Source organism: Branchiostoma belcheri, unplaced genomic scaffold, assembly GCF_001625305.1.
Source record: "Branchiostoma belcheri isolate BF01 breed outbred unplaced genomic scaffold, Haploidv18h27 scaffold40, whole genome shotgun sequence".
Classification (NCBI taxonomy): Eukaryota; Metazoa; Chordata; class Leptocardii; order Amphioxiformes; family Branchiostomatidae; genus Branchiostoma; species Branchiostoma belcheri.
This window is the reverse complement of record NW_017804021.1, coordinates 2766563-2780178: the sequence shown is the minus strand read 5'-3', so window position 1 is coordinate 2780178 and position 13616 is coordinate 2766563. Positions and strand designations below refer to the sequence as shown.

At 46.4% G+C, this 13616-nt stretch overlaps 1 protein-coding gene across 2 annotated transcripts in view; it reads left to right on the top strand.

Moving 5' to 3' along the window:
* The window catches only part of LOC109477524 (WD repeat-containing protein 78-like), a 13352-nt gene extending 1727 nt beyond the window's left edge, over nucleotides 1–11625 (top strand). The window contains exons 3-23 of one of the 2 annotated variants that reach the window (XM_019778812.1): nucleotides 487–566; nucleotides 669–781; nucleotides 909–1090; nucleotides 2140–2247; nucleotides 2566–2635; nucleotides 2870–3004; nucleotides 3182–3315; nucleotides 3773–3875; nucleotides 4441–4595; nucleotides 5031–5117; nucleotides 5514–5591; nucleotides 5828–5901; nucleotides 6229–6258; nucleotides 6623–6780; nucleotides 7175–7313; nucleotides 7605–7692; nucleotides 8036–8164; nucleotides 10181–10278; nucleotides 10507–10582; nucleotides 10755–10832; nucleotides 11296–11625. In XM_019778812.1, the coding sequence (XP_019634371.1) occupies nucleotides 487–566; nucleotides 669–781; nucleotides 909–1090; nucleotides 2140–2247; nucleotides 2566–2635; nucleotides 2870–3004; nucleotides 3182–3315; nucleotides 3773–3875; nucleotides 4441–4595; nucleotides 5031–5117; nucleotides 5514–5591; nucleotides 5828–5901; nucleotides 6229–6258; nucleotides 6623–6780; nucleotides 7175–7313; nucleotides 7605–7692; nucleotides 8036–8164; nucleotides 10181–10278; nucleotides 10507–10582; nucleotides 10755–10832; nucleotides 11296–11388 (2208 nt within the window). In that variant the 3' untranslated portion in view covers nucleotides 11389–11625. Of the gene's footprint in view, nucleotides 1–486; nucleotides 567–668; nucleotides 782–908; nucleotides 1091–2139; nucleotides 2248–2565; nucleotides 2636–2869; nucleotides 3005–3181; nucleotides 3316–3772; nucleotides 3876–4440; nucleotides 4596–5030; nucleotides 5118–5513; nucleotides 5592–5827; nucleotides 5902–6228; nucleotides 6259–6622; nucleotides 6781–7174; nucleotides 7314–7604; nucleotides 7693–8035; nucleotides 8165–10180; nucleotides 10279–10506; nucleotides 10583–10754; nucleotides 10833–11295 lie in introns of those variants that run through there. The other variant, XM_019778811.1, reaches the window with a different exon arrangement.
* The last annotated feature ends 1991 nt before the right edge of the window (nucleotides 11626–13616 follow it).

The window sequence follows — 13616 nt, the reverse complement described above, 5'->3', positions numbered from 1 at the left end:
GCTTCTTACTAACCGCACAGCCTATCAGGGGGCTTCTTACTAACCGCATCACACGCAGAGCACAGCCTATCAAGGGGCTTCTTACTAACCGCAGAGCACAGCCTATCAGGGGGCTTCTTACTAACCGCATCACACGCAGAGCACAGCCTATCAGGGGGCTTCTTACTAACCGCACAGCCTATCAGGGGGCTTCTTACTAACCGCACAGCCTATCAGGGGGCTTCTTACTAACCGCACAGCCTATCAGGGGGCTTCTTACTAACCGCATCACAGGCAGAGCATAGCCTATCAGGGGGCTTCTTACTAACCGCAGAGCACAGCCTATCAGGGCATCTGTTAGAGCGCCAGACACTGAGCTTAGTTACAGTGACTCAGACATGTTTGTTTGTTTGTCCAGCCCACAGACTTCATGTTTGTACAGACTTCATGTTTGTTTGTTTGTTTGCTCAGCCGACAGACTTCATGTTTGTTTGTTTGTTTGTCCAGCCCACAGACTTCATGTCGCAGGCGTCCATCTACCAAACCGGCACGGGAACAGCCAGCGTGTTCGGGGCGCCCTTCTCCAGGTCAGTAGCAGACACAAGTTTCTGCAGTGTTACAGAATCCTTCTCCAGTCTTGCCTTATTTCACACCATGACCTTGAATGACCTTGTTGTTTCTGCCCACAGATCGGTGATGGGCAGCGTCTCCCGGATCTCGGGACAGTCCACAGCAACGGAACAGTCCTTCGGCGACGAGATCTCAGAGGCTGGATCCCACGACCTTGCCCCTGGGCTGTCCAGTAAGTCACGACCTTGCCCCTGTGCTGTCCAGTAAGTCAGGACTGAAGGAATCTTTTATTGTGTGTCCAGGTGTGAAGACGCGGCGTGAGGAAGTCCTGATGTTTGTTTGTTTGTTTGTGTGTCCAGGCGTGAAGACGCGGCGTGAGGAAGTGAAGGAGATCCTGACGGAGGCGGATCTGGATCGCTCAGTTGGGATCCGGCTGTCGGAGAGCGACACGATCTGGATCCTGGATCTGGTCGGGACGTGCGTCGCTAACGACAGCGAAAACGCCGACACCATCCGCGCCAGGAACGAGAAATACAAGGAGGTGATTCACACTTTTCTTTTCACACAACAAATCAAAACAATCATAGTTTTCAACCAAGTATTCTCCAGCTACATCTGAAAGGTTTCATATGTTGTGGTTTATTGTTATTTTCCTGAGGGTCTGCATGGGGGGATCCTGGCAATGCTTATTGTTATTGTTATTTTCCTGCAGCTGTGTAAGAATCGTGTGGGTAACGATCGGTACATGGAGCGCGGCATGCCGAGGGTCTGCATGGGGGGATCCCGGCAATGCTTATTGTTATTGTTATTGTTATTTTCCTGCAGCTGTGTAAGAACCGTGTGGGTAACGATCGGTACATGGAGCGTGGCATGCCGAGGGTCTGCATGGGGGGATCCTGGCAATGCTTATTGTTATTGTTATTTTCCTGCAGCTGTGTAAGAATCGTGTGGGAAACGATCGGTACATTTATTTTTTCCGTCATTTTTATACAGGGTAACCCAATTCAGTGATGGCACTGCTTTTCAACGGGGCCCTGTATTACACAGCACAGTACAACAATCACATACAAATAATAACATTAGCATACAAAAATTATACAATAAATAATTATAATGGCAATGATAATAACGAAAACAATAAATACATTATAATGGCAATGATAATAACGAAAACACAGTAATTAACCAATAACAGTAATAAAAAGTAATAATAACAAAAAATACATCATTGTCCAGTCATTGTCATTGTCCAGTCCTATATGTTGGCATGGAGGGGTCAGAGGTCAGGCCAATTCTTACATTTCATTTTAAAAATAGACATGGACGGACAGGTCTTAATAGCAGTTGGCAGCCTGTTCCAGAGGGCAGGGCCTCTGTAGGAGAATTTGCGCTTTCCACATTCAAGGCGAACAAGCGGCAGTTTCAAAGATAGGTTCTGGCTGTGTCTGGTGGGGTATCTGTGGGATTCAAAAGCCATCTGGAAGTTATCTATGTAGTCTGGGAGTTCATTCATTACATGGAGCGAGGCATGCTGAGGGTCTGCATGGGGGGATCCCGGCAATGCTTATTGTTATTGTTATTTTCCTGCAGCTGTGTAAGAACCGTGTGGGAAACGATCGGTACATGGAGCGAGGAATGCAGACCTTCAACGATGCACCAAAAAACAAGGAAGTTCAGGCGGATAAAGTGGAGCTGGTCGTAAGTAAACTTCAGTTGCTAAGGGTCTGCAATCCTGCAACACTTAAACTAAGTAGAACAGGTTCCTGTGTTTCAGGACACAGGGTACAAAGTATTGCTTGTCACTGCTGTTCCTGTGCTGTCTGCATGCTGTTCCTGTACTGTTTGCATGCTGTTCCTGTACTGTCTGCATGCTGTTCCTGTGCTGTTTGCATGCTGTTCCTGTGCTGTCTGCATGCTGTTCCTGTGCTGTTTGCATGCTGTTCCTGTACTGTCTGCATGCTGTTCCTGTGCTGATTGTTTGCTGTTTCTGTACTGTTGTTGTCTGTTGTGTTTCAGGACACAGGCATCAATGCCTCGGAGTGGGACATGCACGACACATATCAGGACCTGGCAGCGAAAGACAAGGGTAAACTTTTCCTTCACTTCAACACAACACAATACGGCACGAAGTGTCTTTTGTTACTGCCACTGACGCTGTTTGTGACTGAATGCCCAGTTGGCATACATAGCTGCCAGATGTCACGTTGCAGGCCATTGCCACAGTTTTCTCTGAACTCCCTGCCCGCCAGTTCCTAGGCACTAACATCTCTACCCCCCCACATCTCCCCCCCCCCCCACCATCTCTCTCCCCCCCCTGCAGAAAAGTCAGGAGACCCGGATGCGGACCGTGACCTGACCATCAGCCGCCCGACTAGCAGGAAAGCCGACCTGGAGGAGGCTTCTGTGGAGGGCTCCATGCGCCAGGGATCAGCCATGTCAGGGGTCAGTGGCAGGGGTGAGTACAGGTCAGGGGTCAGCAGCAGGGGTGAGTTCATGTCAGGGGTCAGCCATGTCAGGGGTCAGCCATGTCAGGGGTCAGCAGTAGGGGTGAGTTCTGTGTCATGTGACCACTAGCCAATCAGAACAGGATTCCTACCCGATACATCATGTGACCTACCTTCTTGTGTTCCAGAGAGCCGGGCGAGCATCATGGCGTCGAGCGTTCTGGCGTCGCAGTTTGAGATGGCGGAGACGCCGGCGCCGCAGACCCTGCAGGAGGACAAGGAGATAACCGTCATGGACGACGCCGACCACCCCATTCTCAAGGTCAGTACACCATCCCATTCTCAAGGTCAGTACAACACCCCATTCTCAAGGTCAGTACAACACCGCATTGTCAAGGTCAGTACAATACCCCATTCTTAAGGTCAGTAGAACACCCCATTCTCAAGGTTAGTAGAACACCCCATTCTCAAGGTCAGTAGAACACCCCATTCTCAAGGTCAGTCAGTGCAACACCCCATTCTCAAGGTCAGTACAACACCCCATTCTCAAGGTCAGTACAACACCCCATTCTCAAGGTCAGTAGAACACCCCATTCTCAAGGTCAGTAGAACACCCCGTTCTCAAGGTCAGTAGAACACCCCATTCTCAAGGTAGAAACTTACATTCTCGGGGTCCAGTATAGAACTCCACATTCTCAAAGTCAGGCCCTCTTGTGTTGTGACATGTTGTGGAGAAAGTTGTTATGCTGTTTGTAAGATGTGCTTACCATGTGTTTCAGATGGAGAGTTTGCAGCACGACTTGTTTGTTATGGAGAGAGTCGTGGTGCAGAACATTTTCCAGCCAAAACAGGCGGCGTACCGAGGCATGGAGGAGCTCACAGGTCAGCCCTTTGGTCATGTTCTTCTATATAGCTTTACCCTTACATATACTTTAAGCACACCACAAACACCACACTCACAGGTCGGCCCTTTGGTTATGTTTTACCCTAAGCTTACATTTGGTTACCCACCATGGAGAAAGACTCACAGATCAGTGCAGTACAGGACAAGCTCACGGACCTTCTGGCAAGGATGTCCAACTCTCCATGTCCAACGCCCAGATGTGAATGATGATGACGTGGATGATGATGTTGATGCTGATGTTGATGATGTTGATGATGTTATATTACAGATGTTGACCGAGAGATACCAGAAGAGGCCCCCCCCACAGCTGGCTCCATGTCCTGGTGTTGATGATGATAATGTGCTGCTGATGATGCTGCTGCTGCTGATGTTGTTGCTGATGTTTATGGTGTGTTGTTCCTCTGCAGATGTTGACCTAGAGGTACCAGAAGAAGCCCCCCCCACTGCCAGCTCCATGTCCTGGTGTTGATGAGGATGTGTTGTTGCTGATGATGTTGATGATGTTGTTGATGATGATGTTTATGATGTGTTGTTCCTCTGCAGATGTTGACCGTGAGGTACCAGAAGAGGCCCCCCCCACTGCTGGCTCCATGTCCATCGCTCAGATGGGTCCCAACCTGGAGCGGCTCTGGATATACCACTGCGAACTCACCGATGGGCGTAACGTCAGCTGTCTGTCATGGAACAAGGCCAACCCCGTAAGTACACAAACAAACAAACCCCCCCACTGCGAACTCACCGATGGGCGTAACGTCAGCTGCCTGTCATGGAACAAGGCCAACCCCGAAAGTAAACAAACAAACAAACAAATAAAAAAAAACAAACCTTCTCACTGCGAACTCACTGATGGCCGTAACGTCAGCTGCCTATCATGGAACAAAGCCAACCCCGTAAGTAAACAAACAAACAAACAAACAACCCCAGGGAGAACAGTACTACATGCCTGTGCTAGAAAGCCCAGTGAGTAGTGAGTCAGGTTGTGGAAGAAGGTTGAAACGTAAAGCAAAATGTTACAGTCTGTTTCATGTTACCATGTCATACCCTGCATCAATTCAGTCGTATAAAGGCTGTGACTGCAGTGTACTGTTTGACTGTTTGACCAATAAAAACCATTATTTATATTTTCTCCCCAGGACCTGATCGCTGTGGGTTACGGCCAGTTTGGGTTTAACGACCAGAAGGGCGGTCTGGCCTGTTGCTGGTCTCTCAAGAACCCCAAGGTGAGACCTTAGACACTGTAGTAACTCCGATGTGAGACCACACATTAGCACCAGTATTAGCTACAGTGTACCAGTGAATAATATTTATTTTAATGTTTGAGTTTTCTCACTATGTGCAAAAATAGGCATAAGCCGCAAGTAGAATTTAGATGGTTCCACTGGATCAACTCCTTATCCATATGTGTGGTGGGTTTGAAGGTGTGGCTATCCCTCAACATTATTGCACCTCTATGTTTAAACAGAAGCTGTAGGTACTCATTTTCCCCTGAGTTTAGCGGTAAAACTAACGGGTGCAAACTGCCATTTGAAGTGCGACAACATCAGGACTGGGATTAGAACCCCAAACCGCTCCATCCTGCTGTTGTTCATCACCTCCTCACGTTGTTGTTGTTGCAGTACCCGGAGAGAGTGTACCACTGTGCCTCGGGGGTGGTCAGCATGGACTTCTCCTACCAGAACCCCAGCCTGTTGGCGGTCAGTAATTAACTTCCAGTCAGGCAACTTTAGTTCTGCAAAATTTCAGCCTGTCAAACCGAAGAAAAATTTTGTTGTTCAATGACACTAGAAGCTTCCTGTTGAAGCAGAATGAAATTTCCATCCAAATGAAATGCCCAGCTGTAAGAATGTTGTTTATGAAGCTGTTTTGCTGCATATTTTGAAGCGAAAGTTCCCGGCATGTCTGAAGCTGCCGTTCCTCCTATTTCTGCTAGGTGGGGCTGTACGATGGAACAGTTGCCATCTACAATGTGAGGAGCCAGGAGGACTCCCCTGTGCTGGACAGCTTGTAAGTTTGGCACCTCTTCTCACCTTACCTCCCCTCCTATCTGCATGCATTAATGACTCTCCCCTGCTTCCATGCGTTACTGACCCCCCCTGCTTCCATGCATTAATGACTCTCCCCTGCTTCCTTGCATTAATGACTCTCCCCCTGATTCCATGCATTAATGACTCCCCCCTGCTTCCATGCATTAATGACTCTCCCCCGCTTCCATGCATTAATGACTCTCCCCTGCTTCCATGCATAATGACTCTCCCCTGCTTCCATGCATTAATGACTGCCCCTGCTTCCATGCATTAATGATTCCCCCCTGCTTTCTCCTGCTTTCCTCAGTCAGTCCGGACAGGACCATGTCAAGAACAGGTAGGTTCTTCTGCCTTCTGCACCCCTGTTCTGAAGTAGACTAGGCCAGGTTTTGGCCTGTTCCTGTTCTATTATTAGCTTTTCTATTACTGAATTTCACTCCTGTTTCAAAAGGACAGATTGTTGCTAGTTTCCTGTGTTCCGGCAGCATACATGTGACAGTAATGGTGTGTAATTTCCCAGTGAGAACGCGGGGAAGCACGCTGCGCCGGTGTGGCAGCTGTGTGACGGGTTTGTGTGTTTGTCCGTGTTTCCCAGTGAGAATGCAGCTGTGTGATGGGTTTGTGTGTTTGTTTGTCCGTGTTTCCCAGTGAGAATGCAGCTGTGTGATGGGTTTGTGTGTTTGTTTGTCCGTGTTTCCCAGTGAGAACGCGGGGAAGCATGCTGCGCCGGTCTGGCAGCTGAAGTGGGTGGAGAGAGACCGCGGCGCACATGGGGACGAGAGGGGAGAGGTTCTGGTGTCGGTGTCGGCAGACGGGCGAGTCGTGCAGTGGTCCATCCGCAAGGGGCTCGAGTCTTCAGGTACGGCAGCTTCTTGGGAAGGCTTAAGAGAGGGCCTGCAAGGGGGGGTCCCGACAACGCTCTACGCTGAATTCGGAAACCTCTCGATTACGCTTTACGATAAATTCCAAGTGGCTACAACATGGACACATGGAGACATGGAATTGAAACGCTGAATACGCTCTGCGCAAAAATATTAGAGCGGTCCGTCTACGCTCTACATAGAATTAAAATGGCCGATTACGCTCTACGGAAAAGGGCTTGCGGGCCCCCTTAAGACTGGACCTTCTTGTGTTTGTCACAACTGCTGGAGGTTCCTTCCCGTGTTCCTTAAGAATGCTGAAGGCTTCTTCAAATGTTTCTGACTCTTCCTTGCATTTCCTAAGAAGTCTGAATGTTCCTTTGTGTTCACCAGACTTGATGAAGCTGAAGCGAACGGCCGTTAAGCCGACCGGACCGGCGAAGGGGAAGGAGGGAAGCAAGAAGAGCGAAGGTCTCATCTTCAGATTCGCCCCCGGACTCTGCTTCGACTTCAGCGCCAAGGACCCCAACATGTGAGCTTCTCTTACTATCAAAATAATTTACTCTAAACATGTGAGTTTCTCATACTATTAAAATAATTTACTCTTAACATGTGAGTTTCTCATACTATCAAAAGTTTAACTCTAAACATGTGAGCTTCTAATACCATCAAAAGTTTGACTCCGAACATGTGAGCTTCTCGGCTTGTTCTCAGCAGTTTTAGCTAATAATGAGACGTTGTGTTGCCATCGAAACAGCAATGGAGTCACCAGCAGCAGTAATGTGTTTGACCTACCCATAATGCCCTTCTGCTTCCTGTGCAGCTACCTGGCCGGAACAGAGGAAGGTCACATCCACAAGTGTTCCTGTTCCTACAACGAGCAGTACCTGGATTCTTACACAGGACACACGGTAGGTTTTGTATGAGATCATTGTTTCTGCAAAGCTGATTTTGTCCTGCTTCTGTCCTGACTCTGCTCAGGTTCCATATCCTGACTGTGTCCTGTTCCCATCCTGTTTCTGTACTAACTCTGTCCTGTTGCAGGGTCCGATGTACAAGATCAGCTGGTCTCCCTTTGCTCCAGCTAACCCCGTCCTGTTCCCGTCCTGTTCCCGTCCTGTTCCTGTCCTAACCCTGTCCTGTTCCCGTTGCAGGGTCCTGTTTATAAGATCAGCTGGTCTCCCTTCTCTCCCGCTAACCCTGTCCTGTTACTGTCCTGTTCCTGTCCTAACCCTGTCCTGTTTCCTGTTCCAGGGTCCGGTTTACAAGATCAGCTGGTCTCCCTTCGCTCCCGACATTTTCCTGAGCTGCAGCGCGGATTGGAGCGTCCGGCTCTGGTCACATGACCTGACATCACCAGCCATCAACTTCTTCTCCTCCACGGTGAGTTTTACATCAACTGCAGTAAGTACCATGTTACTATGGTTTCTGTTCCCATGGTTACTGTTCCCATGGTTACCATGACATCACCAGCCATCAACTTCTTCTCCTCCACGGTGAGTAAATTTCTGCACATGGAAACTTTCTCTTTTTCAGTGCCTAAAACTGCCTGTTGTTGCCATGATAAGAAGTGTCAGGGCTCAAAATTAACTTTTTGACCTAGGAGCACTGTGCTCCTAACCATAAAAAGTTAGGAGCACAGGCTAAAATCTAGGCGCACCAACAAAAAATATTGTATTGCAAAGGTGTTAATATATGAGGGACACTCGGTGGGCATGATCATGATCTCTATTAAAGATCTCCATAATTCAAATGTAAAAGTACTAGTACAGTAGTTCATAGCCAGGGTTCTAGCTAGGATTTAATTTTAGCGTAGTGGTACTTGCCGCACGTTGAGGGAGCGAAGCTACCGACAGGGGGGATGGGTGCTTTTAAAAATTTTGAGGGATACCCAAAATGAAAAAATGTCATTATTTTCTAAGGTCTGTACAATGTATCCTTGATTAGTAATTTTTATATCTTTGCAGCTTGAAATCTTCACAAAATACAAAAGATAATCCAAATCAGACTCTGAGCATCTGGTGTGCAAAGTTGCAATACTCTACATGCAAAAAATAGCAACTACAAACACTGTATAAATAAAACAAAAAATATGTCTGTTTTGCCTACTAATAGTGTCTCATTATGAGGCACTTTTAATCTCCTTTGTGCCATTTCTGTTCTGCAAAACTGGGCCGAAGTATGATGTGATTCTACACGTGGCTTTGTTGTTATTGCCAAGCTTTGATGCTGACATGATTAAAGGCAGTATGTTGACATAGATCGCACAGTAGCTAATGAAATCGGCATGGCACGGCACTGACGTGTATGTGGGAGGAAAACCCACGTGTGTCACAAATATCACAGACACTGGTAAAGAAAAACGGCAAAAATTTGACAAAAGAGCAAATAATTTATAGTTACTTGTTTAAATTATGAACGGATCCATTGGGTGAACTCCCTTGTTCATAGACAATTTTCATAGACACTGGATACCGAGCTAATAGTAAGTTACCAACGCAAATTTGCCGCTGTGGGCTTTAGAGGCCCCTCCTCTTTTCGGCAGCCGGCTGGATACATCGTGGGAATTGTTAAATAGGCCAGCCCATATATGGCGTCCCAAAGGGAAAGCCGACACTAGGAAGGGGGCGGGACATCTCTTGCCTGGACTCGCCCAGACACTCTGGCACCAGTGTCTAGCCGCTGTCACTCACAGAAGTTGCGAAGAGCCAAGAGAACCCGCCCTGGTTCTCCTGGGAGGCCCGGCACATGCGTTACTGCGCTAAAAAAACATTTTTCACATTTGATCTGGCATTCGTGAACAAAGAAATACAGTCACAATGCCGCTAAGTTGTAGTGAAAATTAGCGGGGGAAAATTGGCATGGCGGGTTCTGCTTTTATCTACAATGCAGGCTAAAATTTTTATTGGCGCACCGTGCGACCGTGATTTCAAATATAGTCGCACCGTCAAAATTTTGGGCGCATGTGCGACCAAATCAGTCGCAGTCACGAGCCCTGAGTGTAGAAATAGCCATGTTACATTGATGAAGGTTAGACATCCAGGTAAAATGCAGTTACTCAAGTAACTGGATATGATTTTGGAAACGGTCAGACGTTTCAGGTAGTATCTGCTACCTTTCATCAGTGACTGAGAGAGCAGAGGAGAAATGCAGGTCTATAAGCACAACTATTGATTGATATGCATTTCTCCTCTGGTCTCTTAGTCACTGACGAAAGGTAGTGGATGCTACCAAAAACGTTTGACCAAAGTTGCTTGAGTAACTGCTTTTTGGCATTGTTGAGAATTGTTGTTGATGTGTGTTGTTGTTGTCCTCAGCGCTCGGTGTACGATGTTTGCTGGTCTGTTGTTGTTGTTAAGTGTTGTTGTTGATGTGTGTTGATGTTTGTTGTTGTTTCAGCGCTCGGTGTACGATGTTTGCTGGTCTCCAGCCTCCTCCACGGTGTTCGGTTGTGTGAATGAAGGAGCCGTGGAGATTTGGGACCTCTCCGTCAGCACGTAAGACTTCTGATTTCTCTGTCAGGACGTAAGACTTCTGATTTTCTTCGTAGGATTGTTTGAGTAAAAATGGAGCAGGTTACAGAAATCTGATGTAGGGTCTGTATGGAGCAGTGTGTAAGTCACAGCTGTGCTAGGAGAGGGTTTGATGTGTGATGTCTGTTTTCTAGATGTGAAATGAAGCAGTTACAGTTTACTGTGCACTAACCCTGCCTGTGTTGTCTGCAGGTTGGATCCCATCATAGTCAATGTGCCGAACCCTGGCATCAAACTGTCCTGCATCACCTTTACTCGCAACTCTGATGTAAGTACACAAACAAACAAACAAACAAACGTCACTCGCAACTCTGATGTAAGTACACAAACAAACAAATTCTCCCTTTGAACTCTCAGGAAAGTCCATGCCTGTCACGCACACTGTAATGGGACAGCCTGTAATGTTTTTTGTCTGTTTTTGTCCCCCCCCCCTCCTTCAGTGCGTGTTGGTAGGTGCCAGTGACGGACAAGTCACCGTCTATAAGCTGAAGTGCATGCAGCCGACGCCCGACAACCAGGTGAGGCACCCGGCAACCATAATGTAGTATCAGAACTGGCTTAAAACCAGCAAGTATTTGTCAAATTTCTATCTCAGATCTGTCCTTGTAACAGCCAAGACATCCTTCGAAATTTCATTCCAAAGACATTTTGCCTCTTGGATATAAGACACTAGCTAGTGCCTCCGATGTAGGCAAATAAAGAATAGGTTTTGTGAGTGTGTTGACTGTTGTGTTATTGTTGATTATTGTTTATTTCAGGGTGCTGCCCTGAGGGACGTTATTGTTGATTGTTGTTTGTTTATTGTTGGTTACGTTGATGAAGGTACTCAAGCAACTGGATATGATTATGGAAATGTCAGACGTTTCAGCTAGTATCCACTACCTTTCGTCAGTGACTGAGAGACCAGAGGAGAAATGCAGGTTTATAAGCACAAACTATTGGTTGATATGCTGATTTATTGTTGCTTGTTGTTTATTTCAGGGAGCCGCCCTGCGTGACATTATCCAGGCCACGATGGCCTCTCAGCTGCAGACAACAGGAAAAGCCGGCAAGAAAAAGGGCAGCGGCGAGTAACGTCTCAAAATCCTGACTACTTCCTCAATGAAATCAGTTTTACGGAGCGTGTGATGCAACGTCTCAAAATCCTCACCGTCTATTTCCTTCAAGAAATCAGTTTTAGGGATGGCGTAATGCACTGTCTCAAAACCCTGCATCTATCCTGAAGGGGGGAAGTAACTATGTGTAAATACTGACTCTGGACCAGACATGTATCTGTGCCTGATCTGTACTTTGAATTGTCACCCTGACCAAAGTAACTATGTGTAAATACTGATCTGGACCAGGCATGTATCTGTGATCTGTACTGTGAATTGTCACCCTGACCAAAGTAAGAAGTGCAGAATGTAGACCAGATTTCATGTTGTGATGTAAAGTTAGTAAACATCATTTTTCCACATATTGTAGAGTTTAAAATCTGCACAAGATGTACATGAGATTGGAAGGAAGGAAGAATTTTTGTACTTGAAATTTCTGCTGCTAAGATCACAATATGTTTGTTTAATGATGTATATTTTGTAAATATACACGAAACTATTTTTTTGTTGAAACTTTGACTCTTGGATTACATAGAATATTGAAGGAGTTCCAGAAAATACACTGTGATGTTCCCAAACCTGTCATGTGTCTTGGTTTTCATTGCAAACTTAATGTGGAAATATGGAAGGACTTCATTATGGAAGTGAGCATGTTTTAAATGACATTTTCTCTGCACAATCTGCAGGTTTGAAAAGCCTGCTTCAAACAACAGGCCGACAAAAGTTGTTCTCTGTGACTGCAAAGTTTACTCAAAGGAGTAAAGCAGGCTTTCAGATCATAACGTTATGGATTGAAGTTTAGCCAGTCGGCATAGAAATTCGCACCAATACTGTAACAATAGTTCTAAGTCATAGTGAATTCAATGCTGGTCATCATTTAATAGAGGCTATAGATCTTATACCCCAGTAAAACCACAATTTATAGAATATATATATTAAACTGTGCCCCAGAACTGAAACATACTCACTGTTTTTTCGTACTGCTCTTGGCCATCCATCCAACCGTCTCTGTCAGCCACCGTAACATCTGCTTGGAGATGAATGTTCTGTCACCATGTCGTCAGCGGTGTGTTGATGCCAAGTTTGGGACTGCACTTCGGAATTCAATCGCTAGAGGCCGCTCATGCTTGGTCTACTTTTGCCGGGAAAGTTTCAACACATGCAGTTTTCAAATAGAATCTGGTTTATCTTTCGACTCACCGGATAATTTGTTATGTAAAATTCATACAAGGCCCGTAAACAAACTGTGCTTTTCCAGTAAATTTGTTTTTAAAAAAAGTGGCACACTATCGTGTGGGGAGGGGGGCGGAATCGGCCAGGGTCAACGACCCTTCAGCCTAGAGCATTGTGGGAGTATTCACGAAAGAAAATAATTTATCATATTATCAAAATGCTCTACGTGGACTTTAAAATTGACATCATATTACTGGCAATAGAAATTATCAGGGTTGTCAAGTTGCCGATCGTCTGTTGTCCGTTTTCGAACAACTGGCGTAACAGGTGGGGAGGGGGGTGGGGAGGGGGGCGGGGTTTGCGGGTTTAACCTTGCATTTTAGAATCACGCGCTGCTTTTAGAACTAAATCACCAGGACATTTCTCCAAGTTATTGTCAAACGAGTTGCAGTTTTGGAAGTGTGAAAGTCGTGAATGGGTTTTATTCGTGCCTCGTTTGCGGTTGCTGCTACACCGTAACGCGTTACACCCGTGGTTTGTTCTAACACAGTGCAATAGTGATCTCTAGCGATTCATATCAAAAGTGCAACAGAAGGTGCTGGCACAAGCGACAAGCTTATAGTAAGTTATACAGTAACTTGTCATTTGAGCTAGTTGTTAGCCTGCTCCTGAGTCCTACAGCCTCTCCGCAAATAGCGGAGGTTTGGTAACCAGGCTTTTCTGTTTTATTATTATTACTATAGGCATTACTTGGTCAAATACGTAGCGGACCAGCTCCCTTGGTGGGCAGAGGTTGGCAGGGGGTTGACGTCTTGACCAACATTTTAGTGGGACTTTTGATTCTTATAATTAGTTTGGCACCTATCCAGTGTCGTCTAGCCTGTGTATCATCCGGATTTTGTTCCGCTACGCTAGAAAAATTTTTGATTTCTTTGCTGAGCGAAGCGGAGCAAAATCTGGACGGTACGGCGCGAGTGTGATGCTTTGAAGTGTGACGACCGTGCACAAGCGCCGCCTAGCCGGCATGTCATGCAC